Here is a 20,850-nt window from a genome sequence, read left to right on the forward strand (position 1 = left end):
TGGCACACAGATGGTAGAAAATATGCTTTGAGAAAAAAACGTCGTGCACTAAGCCCAGAGACCGACATTGGAAGGAAGCCCCGGTTGTTTCACCAAGCCAACCTTCCAGGTGTTACTCGGAAAAGCCGACAGAGCACTGGATAAACTCATACTAATTATGAAACAGCGAACAAAAAAAACTACTTTCATGAAGCTCAAGTACCAACAAATCAGAAAACTCACAGTGTGACCGAAAGTATTCCCAGAACATTTGCCCTATCCCAAAATGGCGCCGGTGTCCACAACTTCAATAAGGCGCATGTCCGGAAGTTACGTAGCCCCATAAGGTAACGCGCCTCTTCTCGTGGGGAGTGTTTCCGCCATTTTTGAAAATCGGAACGGTACCGGAATAAGGGTAGTTGCCGCCGCGATGGCAGCCTTTGCTGTGGAACCTCAGGCTCCGACGTTGGGTGAGTGAAAAACGACAGTATCTTGCTGGTACTGCCATTCGTGCTCTAGGCTGGCAGTAAGCAAGACTGAAAGGCAGTTGTCAGGTGCTCATCTGCTGGTTTCGGTTGCGGAGAGGGAGCCCCTGGTTCCTTGTCGGTACCCCGCTCGAGGCGTCGCCACCCTGCTGATACCATGGCGGCCCCGGGAGACTGTGGGCCCTGCAGGGGTAAAGAAACGGCCTTGGTGGTGTTTGCTTGCCACACTAGACTGGTCCATATCGCCTACTCCCTCCAACGCCCAGAGCCGTTGCCGGGCTGCTGGGTTCCGGGATCTCCGGAAGCGTCCTTAGGGAGGAACTGACCGGCGTACACGTGGGTGGGCGGTGCCCTGGACTGTGTGGTTACAGTCCGCTGCTTCTTGGTCACCTGTGCTTCTAGTTCCTGTTTTGGTTTCTTCCCTCTCCTGGGCTTTGCACAAGGAATCTGTTATTAATGGAAACTTAAATCGTGTGACATTTAATCAACCAGGTGGTGGTATTATTGAGATGTTGGCCTTAGTAGCAAGCTAGGAGTTCTCAAGATTTTTCCTGCTTTTGTCTCGTAGGAGGTGTTTTTCTCTAATCAAATACGATCTGACGTTTAAGTATTCATTTCCATTTATTGAGGAGGCTTGTTGAAATGTGTTGTCATTGAAAAAACAATCTACCAAGTTAACAGCATGTTGATTCCTTTGTTTTCCCTTCTGAGTTTTGTGACTTGTGAGAGCCGTCGTACATTTTAGAACAGAAAATAGTCTGCTGTCATAGATTTACCTGAAAATTAAGCTATAGCTTTTTGGAAAAGAGAGCAAGCGTAACCTATATTGTGTTGAATGATTTTTTTATATTTGAAGGACATGTAGTGCTTACCAGGTTTTGGGTAAACTAAGTTCCATTTCATAATAGTCATTTGAACTGCTTTAGTATGTATAAAAAAAACTAAATGCATAACGTCAGCAATGCATGTACTCTGCTTCTTATGTATATATGTCGTTCTAAGTATTTTCCTATATTTTAGAGATGAGACAACTCTTCCAGTTTTAAATGAGATGAGAAAACTCTTCCAGTGCATATTTATTGGGGCTACTAGTGTGAGTAAACGAATATATTGGCTTATATAGCCTCATATTTACAGATCTCTCTATATTTTTTTGCCTGGTCAATAGTCTGCCATTAGCCAGTATTGTTCAAGTCCACATATTGCAGATATTCCAGGTACCTACTGGTGTATAAAACTAAGGGTTTGCTTCAACAAATTGTGCTAGCTAAACACTTATTGTTTAGGGGCATAGACTGTGAAGGACATACAGTATCCATTGATTAATCTCTTTAAGTGGAATTTAGTCTGAGGTAGTTGGTGACAGTCTGGATTTAGAGCCCATTGTGTTCTCATCTCTCTGGTGCTTTCTACTTGCCAGATACATGAGAACTTTCCTTAACTAACTCTTATTTTAGTTGTCATTATACTTTCTCTTCTGGGGGAAAGGAGAGGTAAGGTAGTTGGCAGTGTTACCCCAGACTTTGCATTTATTACTATTGTAAAGATAAACTGAAGCAAGGTAGGTCGGTGCTACGTGAATAAACCAAAATTTCCAAAAAGGAGACAAAGTTTATTATCCACTTTCCATAGACAGAAAGGGGACAATGCTAACAGGCAAGCCTGGATGGAAGGAAGCAGGGCTGGTAAAAAATCTTCAGCAGCTGCATTCTTGGGTGTTGCTAACACCCTTCGTGCTCCCTTTTCTGTTCAGGCAATTAGTCTTGTGACTCTAGGTGGTGGGCTGGTGGATAGTGGGAGGAGGGGGGAGCTGATCACAGTAGGTGAGGTTATCTTGGCCTTGCATTGCTGGGAAACAAATATTTAGAATAAAAGAATTATTAGTGTAAAATATACTTAAAAGGTACAAAACAAGTATCAGTAGCTATTTCTGGCTGGATTTGTCTTTGGCTAATGATTAGAGGATGAGGTGTGTGTACAGCATAAAAACTAATCAGCGAAGAAAACTAGCTTGTGAAGAAAAAGGAAAAACTCAGTTAAAAATGACTGCTTCTTAACTAAAGCGACTCCATCTTTTAAGTTACTCTTTACCCCTTTAACTGCGATTCTCAGGTATCTGCCCAGAATATGCTTTTGTTTAGACTTTTAGTTTGATGTTAGTGTATGTTCTTTGAAAATAATGTGGTAGTGCCCTTTTAAAGTAATTACAATGTAGTTATAGATTTTCACATCTTATTTCAGTATTTGTTTTATACTTTTCCTGAATTACATTGCTTTTTTCCTCTAATACACTTCTGTTGTTAATATCTAGGTCTACATACTGGGGACTAAGAGAAAGGATAAATAATTGTCAGCTTTTGGATAGCAAGAAATAAATTTTTGAGGCTATTGGGAATTTTAGTAATAGCGAATAAAAACCATATAAATAACATAGCAAATATTTGACATTTGTGAGTGCCATGACTCAAACTCAGGCTTGTCACCTGGCTGAAAATTTTTTCATAAGCAGAGATTACAGATTCCATGTTTACACATTAATTACTCCGTTTTGCTATTATAAGATACTGTAAGGCTGGGTGCACTGGTTCATGCTTGTAATCCCAGTATTTTGGGAGGTGGCAGCGGAGAATTGCCTTAACCCAGGAGTTCAAGACCAACCTGGGCAACATAGCAAGATCTAGTCTCTACAAAAAATACAAAAATTTTGCTGGTCGGGTACGCTCCTGTTGTCCCAGCTACTCAGGAGGCTGAGGCGGAAGGATCACTTGAGCCCAGGAGGTCAAGGCTGCAGTAAGCCATCATCTTGCCACTATATTCCAGCCTGGGTGACAAAGTGAGACTTCAACTCAAATAAATACATTAATTTTTTTAAAGATACTGTAGCATAATAATTATTTATTGAGCAATTATTGTATACCAGGTCAAGTGCTGAACTTGCTATAATTCTAGTAAATGCTGTGTTAGTGAATGCTGCGCTTATGCCTATTTTGCCAAGAGAACTTGAACCTACATCTCTGACTCTATAGCTCACGTTTTTCTTACTGAGCTATTTTGCTTTGAAATTATATAGCTTCCTCATCTTCATAAGGGGAATAGTAATATCTACCCTGTAAACTGTGAAGATTCATTTTAGTGGAAAATTGTGAGTTTGCCCTTTAAATTGGTTTTATATTAGGGCGAAATTTATTGATTATTCTTAACTTTAAAACAAATTATTTTTTAAAATAACCCCAAAGTAAATTTTCTAACGCTTTTCAATGTGTTTTTGAGTTAGGTTGCTAGTTATCACTATTATTTCATAAATGCTGTAATATATGAATGATTACTCTTTTATCACAAGATAAATTATTCACTGTTTTTATGTATGAGGAATAAGAAATGGGACATTTAACAAACTAAACTCATTGTGTTTGATTTGCTAAGACTTTATGTAAGTAACTAGTGCCAACTGTCCTTGTTATTATAAGACTGTTACATTGTAGAAACTGACCCAGAAATGAAATGAAATGAGTTAGTTTTTTAGATACTCTAAATTTTTTAAATTAATAAGTAGTGGGTTTTTTTTGTTTTTTTTGTTTTTAAAAGTGAGGTCTCGCCAAGTTACCCAAGCTGGTCTCGAACCCGTGGGCTAAGGCAATCCTCTTACCTTGGCCTCCCAAAGAGCTGGGATTATAGGCATAAGCCACCACGCCCAGCCTAATAAGTGCTGATTTTTAAACCCTTGAACTAATGTAAACAAAAAGAGCTATCGAAGATGAATCTTTTGACTACAAGGTAATTTTACATTTTTCTAGAATAATTTTTGATGGCTTTTAAGGTAGTAAATTAAAAAAGTTCTATAATATAAGCTTTTACTAAATTCTCATATTTATGCTAGATTCTTGTATCTTTTTATTAGATATTATAACAAAAAGCTCTTCATCTGTTTTGTTTTATCTTTTAATTCACTTAGGATCTGAACCAATGATGCTGGGTTCACCCACATCTCCAAAGCAAGGAGTTAATGCTCAGTTCTTACCTGGATTTTTAATGGGGGATTTGCCAGCTCCAGTGACTCCACAACCTCGATCAATTAGTGGCCCTTCAGTAGGAGTAATGGAGATGAGATCACCTTTACTTGCAGGTAGGTGAATTGCTTAAAATAGTTCTTATAGTAATATCAATACACATACTAGATTTTTAAAAAGAGTAATGGTACAGGATTCATCCTCATCCACACATCTATTATAAAATTCAGCAGTGCCTCTATTATAAAGCAAAGCCTTTATTTTAAGACTCTGAGAATAGAACTATAAATATATGCTACTATAACTTCAAAAGCCACTCATTTAAAAAATGTATTCTACGTTTCATTCATCCTAGGTACCTTTGATTGTAAATCTCACCATTAAGTGTCACTAGGAAAGAAAAACATTAAATATGACACAATGCTAAGATGCCTTTTTTTGTAAAATATATTTCTGCTTCAGAGATGTTAAAGTGTGGAGGGAAAGAGAGCCTTTTAGAATTGGTGAAATAAAGTCATTGAGCTTCAACTGTTTTCATTTTATATAATTCATCTTAAAAATATAAGGCTAGCACTCTGTCTCCCTCCCTCCGTCCTCTCACCCTCTCACCCCATTCTCCCCCGCACCACCACTATGTGAGGACCCGGCAAAAAGGCAGCTGTCTGCCAGCCAGAAAGAGAGCCCTCACAGGCACCACATTGTCCAGCACCTTGATCTTGGACTCTCAAGCCTCCGGATCTGAACCCAGAAGCAGGTCAGGCAATGCATGTTTAGACAAGATGGGGAAAGCAAGCATCTCCCTTGAGGCAAGAGACAGCAGGAGAGCAGGTTTTGATTCCTGGGCCTGGAGGAAAATGGCAGAGAGAGCAACTCCAAGACCACCTGAAGCAAGCTAGACTTCATGGGGCAAAGCCTAGCAGCCAGTGAACAGCTCTCCCCGACATTTCCAGCTCAATTTCATCCACAACCCTGGCATAAAGTTTAATATGACAAACACCTACTCCTAAATGCAATGTGATTAACATGACTTTGTTCTGAGATTTGGAGTTTGTTTTCTTGGACTTTTGCAACAGACTTGAGACACTTTATAGAAATCTCCCCGAGGCTATGTTTAAGCAGTGAGAAGCAGGAGTACAGGTGCAGTTGAGAAGTCTGGGAACAAAATCATTGTTGAAATCAAGGAAAAGTTACTCCAGAGACAGTGAGACATATCCAGTGATCTGAGGAACCAGCACAGAACAGTGACCTGGCATGGGGGAAATTGGAGCACAACATGCCCCGTGGCAGGGCGGAAAGCGGCGTCATTGTCACCACGTGCAGCCCACCTTCAGCCACCTATGGCCCTCCTCTCCTGCTGCACACCCTTGCCTGGGCTCACCCCCCTTGTCAGTCCTGCCAAGGCCCTCCCTGCTTGCTGAAGGCACCCTGATCTCTGTCTCCTTAATCCCCTAGGAGTCACAGAGTGAGCCCTTCACATGCTTTAACTCAGTTAACAACTCCATGGTATCATCATTGTCACTATTATCACTATTCGTGCAAATCTGTAATCTCCAGGCCCAGCATTCCCAACTGTTAGAAGGGCCCTGCCTTCCTACCAACTCAAATACGGGGGTGGGGTGGGGGGCAGTGCTGCAGAGGGGGGAGGACCCTAAAACACAAAAGAAGCCCAGCCCAGCTACCTGGACTATCTGAAAGGTTCCTGGGTAGTGGAGTTGATGAGAGTCTTCGCCAATTTGAGCAAATGTTAAAAAGTTTCAAAGCAATACTTTGCTTCGGTGGAATACAGTTCCTTTGGGTGGGAGTTAGGTAGTGGAACAAACACAGAAGGGCAATCTGGACCTCCCACAGAAGCCCCCTCACATATCTCCCTTCTTTAGTGGCCACCCTGAAGACCCAGCCCCCAAAAGCAGGCTTTGGAGACCCTCTGCTCTGAGCTACAGACCAGATTCCTTTCAATCCACTTACCCAAGTTGAAGTTCTCACAGGCTAGTAAATGCAGTGAGCTTATTTGCAAGCCAGGACCGTATCTGCCTAGCAACCCAACAGGAAGGCCTGAGGACTAGAAGCAGACAGGGAACAAGCAGGCCAGCTTTGCACAGAGGAATCTGTTCTCGTGCAAATGACCTGAAGCAAGAGGTACAACTCTGAGGAGCCAATTTTCTCCCAAGAAGTTGGGGGACTTCTCAAGAACATTGTTATATCCTTGCCCACTTGAAAGGATAGGACTGAAGGGGCTCTGCCGACCACTTGGGTTCTGAAGACACAACGGGAGGGGCCAAGAAGGGAGTTAAGCCCTTAACTTGATTTCCTGATTCTTTAGGTTCTGTACTCCAAACTCCAAAAGTTCTTTTGTTCTTATTTAGAACTAAACAGAGTAAAAAAAAAAAAAGATACAAGACTAGCAAATAATTAGTTGAAAGAAGTGTAATTTGAAAATTTGTAGATAAGAATTCTACTTCTAGTCTTAGTGAATAGAGATTCTCATAATTCCTAGCTAGTGAAAGGACTTTGAAAACTGGGGGAAGTTTTTTTTTTTTTATACAGAATTTGCAATTGCCAACACAAAGTATTGTAACAGTTGCAGCTTGTATATATTACAAGACTCATTTAGCAAAGATATATTTTAAAATAACTTTGAAATTTTAACTGTGGGTAAAGATAATTAGCTACAGAAGTGGTCAAATTCTAATTGTGAACTAATCTCCTTTCAATAGATGTTTAACTGGAAATTCTTTTTATTTTAATTGCCCTTAAAGTATTATTTGGTTTAAAGTGACTGATTTATTATCTTCTTTTTCTTAGGATTGGTCATGGAAAGTTATCAGAAATTATATTTGAAGAAATTCACTTAACATTTTCTGGACAGTTTTTAAAAATTTCAAATGTTTTATTTTATTATAGTAACTATCATATATTGAGTGTTTATGAACCAGATAGTATGCTAACCATTTTGCGTATATATGTTATTTCATTATTTTGTCAGTCTTAAAGGATAGGTTTTTCAGAAGAGGAAACTGAGGCTAAGTGCAATAAATGCTTTGCTGAAGCTCACTTGTTAGTAAAGTGACAACTTGATAAAGCCCTGGTCAGTCTCATTCCATATCTTATGCTGTACTGCTCAGGCTCAAACATTAGACTTAAACAGGTTCTGGGCTACATTACCATTTGACATTGCAGGTTCTTTGATTTATGAAGACATCTTTGTCACAAAAGTTAGTCCTTTTTCTGCATCATTTTTATGTACTTAAATATATTTTTACTGTGGGAAACCTGAATGGAATCTATTTAATCTTGATAGTCAAACTCCACACTAAGGAATTATATTTATTTAGGTATCTACAGACTAGAGTTTCTTAATACCTACATTCAAGTGAAAAATGGGGTCAAGTTTTGTATTGAATTGTTAAGCATTTTGTAGAGAAAGCAAAAGTTACATGGGTTTTCTAAAAACTAAAATTTCCATTAACTACTTATGCTGAAACCTTTCATTCGAAGTGTGATCTGTGGATCAGCAGCATTGGTGTCATCTGGGAGCTTGTTAGAACTGCATAATCTCAGGTTTCACCCCACACCTTCTGAATCAGAGTCTGCATTTTAACAAGATCCCTAAGTGACTCTTGAGCATATTAAAGTGTGAAAAGAATGAGGAGACAGCAGTTTAAGTCAATATTTCAAAAATATAAATTAAAAAAATCTTACTAGAAAGATGGAAGATTCCTTTGTTTTCTCACTTCACTATGTTTTTTTTGTACATCGCAGGTGGGTCACCACCACAACCAGTTGTCCCTGCTCATAAAGATAAAAGTGGCGCTCCACCAGTTAGAAGTATATATGATGACATTTCCAGCCCAGGACTTGGATCATCACCCTTAGCTTCAAGAAGACAGGTGATCTGTATACCCTTGTGACCTACAATGAATAAGGTCATGTTTTCATGTGGCTATACTATGAGGGTTTCCCTGAAAGGTTTTCCTGACGTCTATTTCAATGTATGTTGCACAGAGTAAGCATTAAACACATTTATCATAGAATCTGTTTAGATTGTGTTTATCATGAAATGTATGTAAAAGTGTAGAACTTTGAATTGTTTTCTCCAATAGTTAATTCTGAGGTTATTACAAGTATGCCTTATATCCCTGCCCATGCCTCCAACCTACTTAATATACATGTGGAAAGTAATTATGGTTCAAGTCATTTCAGTTGTTTAAGAAGTTTAATCTTTAGATATAATTTTGTGAAAGAACCAATAAAGATTCAGGTTTTTATCCAGATTTTGGGCAGTTGGTAATGATTTGAGATCTTTTTGTTTTATGAATGATTTTATTAGCATAACACCAATATCCTTTTAGAGTTATATTTACTATTTGCTCATCTTGCTAAAAAAGCTTCCTTTTGCATATTTATGTACTTATTATTTATTTTGTTTCTAGTATAGGTGTTCTGAGGTGGTGGTAAGTTTTGGTGTTCTTTTCAGTCTTGTGTTATATTCAAGGTAGAGATTCTCTAGTTTTTTTATTTTTAAGTCAAGGTCTCAATCTCGTTCAGGCTGGAGTTAAGTGGCATGATCACATCTCACTACAACCTCGACTTCCTGGTCTAGGCGATCATCCTGTGTCAGCCTTCTGAGTAGCTGGGATACAGGCATGCAGATATTTTCTGTTTTGATGGGGTTGACAGGCACAAAAAAATGTCTAATACTTAAGTACTTACTGTGTACAGTCCCTGATCTTATAATTTCTAATGTATTATCTCATCTAATTGTTACACTGAATCTTTGAGGTTGCTGTTAGGAGCTTCATTTTATCACTGACAAAACTAGGACACAGAAAGGTTAAGCAGTTTGTCAAAGTAGTTTGCAGCTAGTCCATAGCAGAGCCGGCTTCAAACCTAGAAAGTCTTGAATCAAGAACCAGTGTTCTTGGGAGGCTGAGGTGAGTGGATTGCCTGAGCCCACAGGTTCAAGACCCGCCTGGGCAACTTGGTGAGATCTCATCTCTACAATAAATCAAAAAATTAGCTGGGCATGGTAGCGCGCACCTGTAATTCCAGCTACTTGGAAGGCTGAGGCGGAAGGATTGCCGGAGCCCAGCAGGTCAAGGCTGCGGTGGCCGGGAGCGGCCACTGCACTCCAGTCTGGGCGACAGAGTGAGACTCTAACTCTTGATTGTCAGTTGAAATGTAATATGGATTTTAAGTAGGGAATTTAGTAGCTTTATAGTCACAAGTGTTCTTTCCCACCATCATTGTGCTTAGTAGGCCATGTAGACAAAGTCTGTTAGTTAAATTGATAAATTCATTGTATAAAGATATTCCTGCCATTTAATTTGGTTAAATGTTTTGGGCTTTTCCCTTACTCAATTTGTTTGAGAAGTTAAGAATACTAGAAAGATGACTGGTCATGGTGGCTCATGTCTATAATCCCAGCACTTTGGGAGGCTGAGGAGATAGGCTTGCCTGAACCTGGGAGGTTGAGGCTATGTTGAACCATGACTGTGCCACTGAACTCCAGCCTGGTCAACATAGTGAGAGCCTGACTCCAAAAAAATAAAAAGAGTATTAGAAAACATCTTTCAGTGAATTTGGACCACCTATATATAGGCTTGATATTTCTGGTATACTGGGCCTACCTACAAAGCAAAATTCATCTATTATGTTAAATAGATTATCTTTTCTTTCCAACACTTCTAGACCTGCCCATCTGTCTAATAGTAGCCACTAGCCAGGTGTGGCTATTGATACTTGAAATGTGGCTAGTCCTAATTGAGATATACTTTAAGTGTGAATTACACACCAGATTTTGAAGACTTAGACTGTAAAGTATCTCATTTCTCCATATTGGTTACATATGGAAATAATATTTTGTAATAATATTTTAGGCTAAATAAACTAGATTTTACACGTTTGTACTTTTTTTTGAGTTAGAGTCTCACTCTGTCACCCAGACTGGAGTGCATTGGCCGCTCCCGGCCACCGCAGCCTCGACGAGCTGGGCTCTGGTAATCCTTCCACCTCAGCCTTCTGAGTAGCCGGAATTACAGGCGCGTGCTACCACGCCTGGCTAATTTTTTGATTTTATTGTAGAGATGAGGTCTCCCCTGCCCAGGTGGGTCTTGAACCCGCGGGCTCAGGCAATCCACTCACCTCAGTCTCCCAAAGGCGCAAGATTACAGGCTGAGCCACTGAGCCCGGTATGTTTGTACTTTTTTATGTGCCTAGTAGAAAATTTAAAATTATGATTATGGCATGTGTTACATTCCTAATAGGTAGATATCCTTGTCTGAGATGGTTTTCTGAAAGTTGATAAGATGTTGTTTAGTTTGGTTGAGAATAACTGGCTTCTAAATTTTTGCTAGTTCTCATTACTTCTTTGATATAGAAAAAGATGTTTTATAGTTATTTCTGTATTCAAAATGTATAGAAGGTTCATGGATCAGAATATATAGAGAATGTTTTTTAACTTGAAAGACAGTAAGAATATTATTGCTGAATTAGAGTGCATATTAGTTATGTCCCCAGAGACTGGACTTAACCTCTGAACATGAAAGAAGTTGGCATTAAACATTGAGCAGTAAATTTTGTATCTCTCCTAACATTCTTTCAGTGTTTAGTTCTGGTTGCTAGATGAACCTAGATTTTAGGTTTTCTTAGTTTAATCGGAATCTGCTTTTGAAAATTTATATACATTTACTTCAACAGAAAGCCTGTTCTCATTTTTTGATTGAATATTGTCTTTGTAGAAGGATTTTTAACTTTAATTTTCTTATATTTATAGTATTGATCATTTTCCAGCTTTAGAACTTTTTACCGGTATTGGTAGGAGTATGCTGTCTCTTATTTTGTAGACTGATTTAAATCTGTAGCATTTCATGGTTTGTAACTGTTTAAAAATACAATTTTGTCATCTTTCTGATTTTCAATGTGAACTTGGTGATTGAAAAATTATCATTATCTCTGTTATTTCAAATATTGTATAACACTGTGTTTATGCTACGGTTAGAATGTTGCATTTTTACCTTAACACTTTATGTTTTTTTGTGTAGCCAAACATTTCAGTAATGCAGAGTCCTCTTGTTGGAATTTCAACTCCAGGAACAGGTAAGCAACTTTTGAACAGTAAAAGATTATTCTCTGTTCTTTGGATGAAGATAATATAAGACCTAGGTTGACAGTTGCCAACATTTTTCCTTTTATATTTCAAACTTGGAGATTTTCTCAAATGTCAGTAACTTTCTTCAGGAAGGAAATACTTTGTATATTGATTCTTTCTCTGAATTTATAGGTAAGATGGGGTATTTTACTAAAAAAATCAAGAATTTAAAATAGTTCTATGATTAATAATGCTTGAATTGTCTCCCGAATGATTAAAAATTGTGTAAGTGAAAAAAAATGTGGCAAATGGGTGTGGTGGCTCATGCCTGGGATCCCAGCACTCTGGGAGGCAGAGGCAGAAGGATTGCTTGAGTCCAGGAGTTCGAGACCAACCTTGACAATGTAGTGAGACCCCTGTCTCTACAAAAAATAAAAAATGAGCCAGGTGTGGGGGTGCATGCCTGTAGCCCCAGTTACTTTGGAGGCTGAGGAGGGAGGATTGCTTGAGCCTGGGAGTTTGAGGCTGCGGTGAACTGTGATCGTACCACTGCACTTCAGACTGGGTGACAGAGTGAGGATCGATTCAAAAAAGAGCTGTTGCATTTGGGAAGAAAATGAATACTGAATAATAAAGGTGTTTTGAGAGATGCTAATACATAGCTATAAATCAAGATGCTATTAAATACAAGCATCCACTGATTATTTCAAGTTTTTCTTTAAGGTTAATAGCATTCTTATCACCAGCAACATTATCCTTAGCATACTTCTTCATATGTATCCATATGTTTATGATCCCATCAAATGTCTTTTGAAATATTTGCGCACCTAAACTTGTACCAGACTCTGAAAAATAGTGAGCAAAATAGATAATCCTGCCTTTATGGACTTACGTGTGTTTGCAGAGTTTACATTTATAAACAAAATAGCTAAATTATAAAGTTTGTTAGAAGGTAATACATTTTGTGAAGGAAAAAAAGCAAGCAACAAAAGTGGGTGGGGAGGTGAAGGTTTATAGTTTTAAATGAAGTAGTGTGTTAGTTTGCTATTGCTGCCATAACAAATGACCACAAACATAAAAGTGGCTTAAATGGTATGTAACGTAGTATCCCCAAATCTGTGAGGGCTTGCACATAATGTTTACCTATTCTAAAGAAGACACCCAGCGGTCCAGCAGGGAGAGACATTGGCTTATTACGCTTATGAAAGGGTCACTGATGGCAGCCAGTCGGGGATGAGGAAAGAATCTTTACCCTGAGGGATAGCACAGCAAACAGTTTTATATTTGAGCAAGTTAATTACTCAAATTTCTATACACTGTTTTCAATCACATTGATTAAGAGTAACAACTGCATTGTCCTTAGGTTGCTTGGTTACCTGCATCTTGTGACAATTAACCCCATGACTCACTATAGGGAATATGCATATCCTACAGAGACCAGCCTTGTCCAGAGGCTGTTCCCTTGGGAAAGGGGCAGAAAGAAGCCAGATGTGGGGGGAAAGAGGCACTGTCCAGACAATTGATTGCTCCACACAATATAAATGTATTCTCTTACAAATCTAAAGGTCAGAAGTTTGAAATTTGTCTCAGTGGGCTAAAATCAAGACATTGGTAGGACTGTGTTCATTTATGGTGGCTCTAGGGATAATCTGTTTTGACTTTTCCATTTCTTCCTTTTTTTGGAGTCTCACTGTTACCTCTACTGGAGTGCAGCGGCACACTCATGGCCAACGCAGCCTCGACCTGCTGGGCTCCAGCGATCCTTCTGCCGCAGCTTTGAAGTAGCTGGAACTGTAGGCACTCACCACCACACCTGGCTAATTTTTGATTTATTGTAAAGCTGAGGTCTTGCCAAGTTGCCTGTGCTGGTCTCAAACCTGTGGGCTCAGGCAATCCTGTCACCACGGTCTCCCAAAGTGCTGTAATTATAGGGTTGAGCCACCGCGCATAGCTGCCTTTTTCATTTCTGAATGCTGCTCACGCTTCTTGGCTTGTGAGTCCCTTCCTCCATCTTCACAGCCAGCAGCTTTTCGTCTCTCTGCCCATTCTTCTGTAGTCGCATCTCCCTCTCTGTCTTTTCTGGACCTTGAGTGGCTTAAATGATATGTAGCCCCAAATCTGGATAGTCCAGTATAATCTCCCTATTATAAAGTCAGTTGATTAGCAACCTTAATTCCTGTTTGCCATGTAATGCAGCATATTCACAGGTTCCAGAGGTTAGGTCATAGATGTTTTTGGGAGGCCATTATCCTGCCTACTATAGGTAGTTAGGGGATAAGTAATATTTGCTTAAAAACTTGACCTAAGTAAGGGAGGTAGGGAAAGGTATAATAGAAAGAGGGAATAGCAAGTACAAAGGCCCTGAGATGGGAGTGTGTCTGGGATGTTCAAGGAAGAATAAGAGACCAGTGTGACTGAAATGGAATAAGTGAGGGGGATAATAGTAGAAAATGAGGTCAGAGAGGTAATGGGGGCGTATGTATTACAGGGTCTTAAAATCATTGTAATAGTTGGTCTACCCAGAAACAATTAGGATAAGGCTGCTGCTGTGCTAAGCCTAGTTTAGGGGTAAGGAATTAGGGTAGAGGCAAGGAGACCTGTTAGGAGGCTACTATATGTAATTATCCAGGTGAGAGAGGGTGGTGACAGAAGAAGGTGGCAGGAAAGGGGGAGAAGAAGAAGGCAGGAAAGAGGGAAAAGAAGAATACTAACAAGAAAAGATGGAACGTAACAAATAATAACAAGACAATAGATTTTAAGTTAAATCAAGTTAGGCATGGTGGCATGCACCTGTAGTTCTTGCTACTTGGGAGGCTGAGGCAGGAGGATCACTTGAGCCCAGGAGTTCAAGCTGCAGTGAGTTGTGATCATGCCACTGCACTCTAGCCTGGGCGACAGAGTAGGAAAATTGTCAGAATGGATGTAAAAGCAATACAGTAAGTCCCCTATATATGAGCAAGTTCAACAAAGTTAGCCTTGATACCCAACTAACACAATTGGCTATGTGGCACTGTACTGTAACAGGTTTATAATACTTTTTACACAAATAATACATTATAAAAACAAAAAATAAAGCATTTTAAATCTTACATACAGTAAAAGTACAATAGTACAGTACAGCAGTTGGTATACAGGCAATAGCATTGAGTGAACAGGCAAGAAGAGTTACCGACTGGAGGAGGGAGAGAAAGTGGGAGATGGTAGAGCTGAAGGATCACCAGGAATAGGAGATGGAGGGCAAGCTGCAATTTCACTCCTACCTGACGTTGATGACACAGGTTCTGGTTTCTTGCTGGGTTTAATTCTATTTACCCTTTTGGAAAAATGATTCAGTGATGTCTGGGTAGTAGCTCTTTTTTTCTTGTTATAGATGACGTGGTAGCGCTGGATTGCATTCTGAATGGCTACTGCAACCATCGAGTACCATTCTACATTCAGATCCTGTTCCTCAGACACTAACAGTACCTCCTCAAATAAAATCCCCTTGCCATTTCCTGTGTTGTGAATCTCTTTGGGATTCAGTTACCACTTCTTCCTCTTGTCTTTCTTCGTCCTTTCTCTGGGCCTCCGATTCCACCAGGTCTTCATGACTAAGCTCCTTGTGATGCACAGCAAGGAGTTCAGTGAAGTTGTCTTCTTGCATATCTAGTTCCAGCTTCTCACTGAGGGTCACTGAGTTGCTGAAGACTTCTTTGGACTCCTCATTCACCTTCTCAAATCCACAAAAATCGTGAACAAACTGCAGGCAACATTTCCAAATCCCATTTATGATGACAGCTGTAACCTCACACCAAGCAAAGTCAATGTTTTTTATGACCTTGTAGATGTTATAGTTCTTCCAAAATTGTTGCAAGGTGCTCCTGATTTGTCAACTCATCTTTACTGCCTGATGAAAAGTGTGATGTAAATAATATTTCTTGAAAGTCGCTATGATCCCCTGGTCCATAGGTTGGGTGAACCATGTAGTATTGGGTGACAGATGCACTACTTTGATGTTAGGATGAAAGTCATCCATGTTTGGGGGGTGACCTGGAGCACAATTGAGTAGCAAAGGATGTTGAATGTGACATACCTCTCAGCAACATTTTTCTACCTCTGGGATAAAGTGGTGAAAAAATTCAGTCCTGGAAAATGGTATGTGTAACTCATGCTTTGGGGTTACTCTTCCACATAACAGGAAGAGAGGCCTTGGCTATGTTTTTAGGACTCTTGGGTTCTCTGAATGATAAACTAAGAGAGGCTTTAACTTCATATTGCCAGAAGCATTGCCACCAAACAACAGAGTTAGCTTATCCTTTGCTGCTTTATAGCCTGGCATCCATTTTTCCTCCTTACTGATGTAACTTTGGTCTGGCATTCTCTTCCAATACAGTCCTGTCTCATCCACATTAAAAACCTGCTTGGATAAATATTAGCATCTTCATCAATAATTTCTCAAAGCATTTCAGGAAATTCCCAGACAGCTGTCATATCTGCACTTGCTGCGTCACCAATTACTTTTATGTTGTGAAGATTGACTCTAGCCTTGGACTGATGAAACCAGCCATGGCTGGCATTAAAAGATGTGCCCTCTAATTGTTTGCCATATTTCTTCTTCAAGTCTTCATAAAGACTTTTAGCTTTCTCTGGAATCAGCATTAAGCTGAGCAGATTTGACACTGATGCTGATCCTGCATCCACACACTGAGAAATTTCTCCATCTCCTCCATCACTTTTCCATGCTTCTTCAATATTGTTGTCAACATTATCAGCACAGCAGATTTCACATGTTCCATGATCTTGTCTATGTACTTTAGAATCATGCTAATGGTTGAACGATTCATGTTATAAGAATGAGAGATGTCTACCATCTTTTTGCCTTGCTTCACTCTCTTAATTCTTCTTACTTTTGTTTCTATCATTATCGCTTGGCGCTTCTTAGCAGTACCAGGTACATCACTGCTGCGTTTACCCTTGCTTTTGGATATCCTGGACTTGAAATAAAGATACTGTACTACTGTACTCTATACAGTACTATACAGTAAGGTACACAGAAAAGCACAACCACTTGTAGAGGATGCATGTATGTGACAGTGTACACCAGATATGTGAACTAACATGCGATTGGACATGCAATCACACATTTACATTTTTGAAAGGTCACAACTTGAAGGTTCTTGTGGGACTTAGTGTACCAACATCACTGGTAAACACTAAGGCAGAAATTCTATGTAAAATATCAGCAAATGGAATCCAGCAATATGTTTAAAAAAATTGTAATCGAATGCAATCATTTAGGGATATATAAATGGATTTAATGCTAAGAATTCTATTATTATAACCATATTAATTGGCCAAAAAAAGGAAAAGCTATGATTCTTTCCATAGATGGTAAAATACCAAAAGAATTCTCATTAGACTAAGAAATAACACAGAGATGTTACTATGATATATATATATATATATATATATATCAACATTGTTATATAACACTGTTCTGAAAGAGTTAGCCAAAGTACTTATGAAATATAAGGCATGTGCATTGTTCAGATGTAGGGGATTTAACTGTATGCAGTTGCAAATTGGATTCTTTGAATCCTTCATGTTTAGATTTTTTTAAAGCAGTCTGAACTTTCACTGAGTTACTTGATTCTGTTGGACCCAAATGATAATCTAGGATAATTGCTTATTCTGTGGTCAGCTGATAGGTAACTTTAATTTCATCTGCAAAGTATTTTCCCAGAATACCTTGATTGGTGTTTGATTAAATTATCAGTTGGTTAAACCAGAAGACGAAGTCTTAGAGAAGTTTTAGAAGTCTGTCTACCATGTATGCCATCGTCAAAAATCTAGAATGATAACCCAGTCTATTCAGCTATGTAATTGAGGTTGAGTGTCCTAGAGGAGTTAGTTCCAGCCTTAACAAACTTAACCTAATCAAACTCATATAACAAATAGGTAGATGACAGTTCTTTGTTATACACACAAGTTGTGACTATTCAGTTGTTTAATTGAGTCAATTCCAGGGACATTGAAAATGTGAGACCATTGCTCTGCTAAGCTATGGTCTGACCATATGGTCTGGCTCTTTGAGCAGGGGCTACCATGTTTCCTAAGCTTTGGTCCATTCTCCTACCTTGGAGAGGTGAATCTTCTCTCTAAATGACTTTCTAAATAAACGATGTTTTCTAATCTAAAAAAAAAAAGTGAAAACACTATGTTAAGTAATATGTTTAATGTTTTAGAGGCTCTCCTAGTTGACTAAAAAGCATTCGTTTTAATTTTCTTACTGTTGTCAATTTTAAAAGCACAAAACTAAAGTTAATTAAGTATCCTTTTTTAACTTATTTTTTTATACTATGGTAACTGCTGTGAGGTTTTATAATTTAAGAAATTGTATGTGAAAATACAAGAACTGTGATAGGAAAAATATAAGTATCATGAATCAGCCACTGGGAGCCACTGCTGCTTCTACTTTGAGTTTAGAAAGTCTTAATGAGGCGTGAGTGAAAAAGAATATTTTAGAAAAGGTATGTTGGATGTGGGAACTTGTCATGCATAGCCAGTGATAAGCAAGAGATAGAAAAAGGAAGTGATTTTGTAACTGATGTTAAGATCTCTCTCAGAATCTTATTTTTAGTGCAGGAAAACCTTGATCATAAAGGAAGGTAGGAAATCTGGATTAAAGAATATCAGAAACTCTTTGAACTGTGATACATGGTGGTTCTTTATTTACCATGCCCTGCTAAGAACATAGAAAGAGTTTGCTATTATCTTTCTCCATCCTCATCTTTCAACTTTCTTCTGCTGCTATTTAAATTTCCCTTTGCTTTTCTGAACTTTCAGTATTTTGTCTTAATTTTTTTCTTGAGAAGTTCTTTTACTTATATTTCAGCTCTTTTCCCAAATGGTAAGCCACTTATTAACAAACTATTTGTGTTAGCGAATTTTTAACAGATTAAATGTGATATTAGTGATAGGTTGTAGCACTTTTTGGCTGCTTTTGTTGAAATGAGGACCCTCAGGGTTCTAATAGTGTTCAAGGAAGGAAAGGGAACTCTTTTCTTATTTGTATTAGCTGCTCCTTATATGTGTTCCAATCAAAACTTCCTGTGCCTGGCTTTTACCTTTCTCCATTAATGGAGGGAGAGATGGATTACTTAGATGGTCCCCAGATGTAATCACAGTTGTCCTTATCAGTGAAAGGCAGAAAGAAATTTGACACATAGGAGGAGAAACAGAGGGAGGAGAAGGTGATGTGAAGGTAGAGGCAGTGAGTGGGGTGTTGTTGCTATCGCATACCAGCAGTCATCAGAAGCTGGAGGGTGAGTGATGGATTCCCTGGTCTCCAGTAGTAATCCTGCCTTGCCAACAACTTTATCTTGGACTTCTAGCCTCCAGAACTGTGGGAGAAGAAATTTCTGCTTTATGCCATCCGGTTTGTGTAGTTTCCAGCCGCAAGAAACTAATACATGTTTACAGAGTTTTGAGGCAATGACATCCTAACACCAGTATCTACTACTGGATAAGGGGACTGAAATATTTGTGTCCAATTTGGGAGTACATGGTTTTTCCTTAATAATATTCAGTAAACACTGACCTCATTCTAGATTGTAAAAGTTTCTTGTTGCTGCTGAACCATATTATCACAGATTAGTGGCTTAAAAACAATTCAGATTTTTATGTCATAGTTCTGGATATCAGGAGTCTGAAGTAGGCATCAGTGGGCTAAAACCAAGACTTTGACAGGGCTGCATTCCTTTCTGGAGGCTGTAGGAGAGAATTTTTTTTCCCCCTTTCCTATTTTTAGAGACTGGCTCCTTACCACCTTCAGAGCCAGCAGTGGCCAGTGAGTCTTTCTTACATTTCTCTTTTCCTTCCTGTCCTGTTTAAGGACCCTTGTGATTATATTGGACCCATTTGGATTATCTAGGATGTTATTATTTCTAATCATTTACCTAAAATTTATTTAATTTTATGCCATACTTATCATGCTACCATTCATTGGTTTCTAGTTATGGTGGAGTGTTATTTTATGTTTTAGTCAAAATAATAAATGCAGATAGTTTTAAAAAACCAGGTAGTACTTAATACTTATAATGAAATGCAGCAGTCTTTTTTAAAAAAATTATTTACTTTTAAATTTATTTTTATTTTAAGTAGAGATGGTATGTTGCCGTGTTGCCCAGGCTGCTCTCAAACTCTTGGCCTCAAGCGATCCTCCTGCCTTGGAAAAGGAGCAATCTTTAGCCTTATTATGAACTAACCAGTTCAGATCTTAGAACTATTTCTTTTGGAATTTATTTCCATATATGTAAAGGAGATGCTGTATAAGCTTCCCATTTCCATTGTAACAAATTGCTACAAATTTAGTGGTTTGAAACAACTTATGTTTATCCTCTTGTAGTTCTAAGAGTCAGAAATTCAAAATCAGTTTCACTGGACTAAAGTAAAGATAGTAGTATTGGTTCCTTCTGGAGCTCTAGGAACAATCAGCTTTCTTATTTTTTTCAGTTTCTAGATGGATTCTTGTTTGTGTCCCCTTCCCCTATCCTCAAAGTGTATCATTCCAATATTTGCTTCCGTCTTCGTACACCCTTCTCTCAGAAGTAAAATCTCCCTTTGCCTCCCTCTTATAAGGATCCTTGTGCTTGCATTTAGGGCCCACATGAATAATCTTGGATAATCTTCACATCTCGGAAGATACATAATCACATCCGCAAGATCGTTTTTTGGAATTCACAGGTTTTAGGGACTAGATTGTGGTTATCTTGGAGGGCCGTTATTTGGCTAACCACATGTGATTATGTCGTTCTTTTTATTTTTATTTTTTTGTGTTAGGGGGTCTCACTCCATTGCCCAGGCTGGAGTGCACTGTCATGAGCATAGCTCTCCACAGCCTCAACCTCCTGTGCTCAGATGATCTTTTCACCTCAGCCTCTCAAGCTGTTGGGACTACAGGTGTGCCCACCATGCCCAGCTAATTTTTTAAGTTTTTGTGAAGACAAGGTCTCCGTATGTTGCCTAGCTTGGTCTTGAACTCCTGGGCTCAAGTAGTTCTCCTGCATTGGCCTCCCAAAGTGCTGCCAATTACAGGCATGAGCCTTTATGCTGACCGATATTGCTGATTCTTGATTTTCAGTTTTCACTTTAGCTGTATTTCTTCTAGGGTAATTAAAGGAATATATTTTATTTCTCCCTGACATTATCTGAATATAATTGTATCTAACTTTATTCTTTTTTTTTTTGAGTTGGAGTGTCACTCTGTCGCCCAGACTGGAGTGCAGTGGCCGCTCCCGGCCACCGCCCGCAG

General features: G+C 38.9%; 1 protein-coding gene across 1 annotated transcript in view; it reads left to right on the forward strand.

Annotated features, from left to right (window-relative positions):
• Positions 1–311: 311 nt before the first annotated feature.
• NUP35 (nucleoporin 35) overlaps positions 312–20,850 on the forward strand; it is a 35,873-nt gene continuing 15,334 nt past the window's right edge. The window contains exons 1-4 of the mRNA XM_008066473.1: positions 312–449; positions 4,417–4,587; positions 8,231–8,358; positions 11,512–11,566. Coding sequence (XP_008064664.1) covers positions 410–449; positions 4,417–4,587; positions 8,231–8,358; positions 11,512–11,566 — 394 coding nt within the window. The 5' untranslated portion in view covers positions 312–409. The remainder of the gene's footprint in view (positions 450–4,416; positions 4,588–8,230; positions 8,359–11,511; positions 11,567–20,850) is intronic.

The sequence above is a fragment of the Carlito syrichta genome, unplaced genomic scaffold (genome assembly GCF_000164805.1).
Source record: "Carlito syrichta isolate Samal-C Ts95f unplaced genomic scaffold, Tarsius_syrichta-2.0.1 Scaffold308954, whole genome shotgun sequence".
Lineage (NCBI taxonomy): Eukaryota > Metazoa > Chordata > Mammalia > Primates > Tarsiidae > Carlito > Carlito syrichta.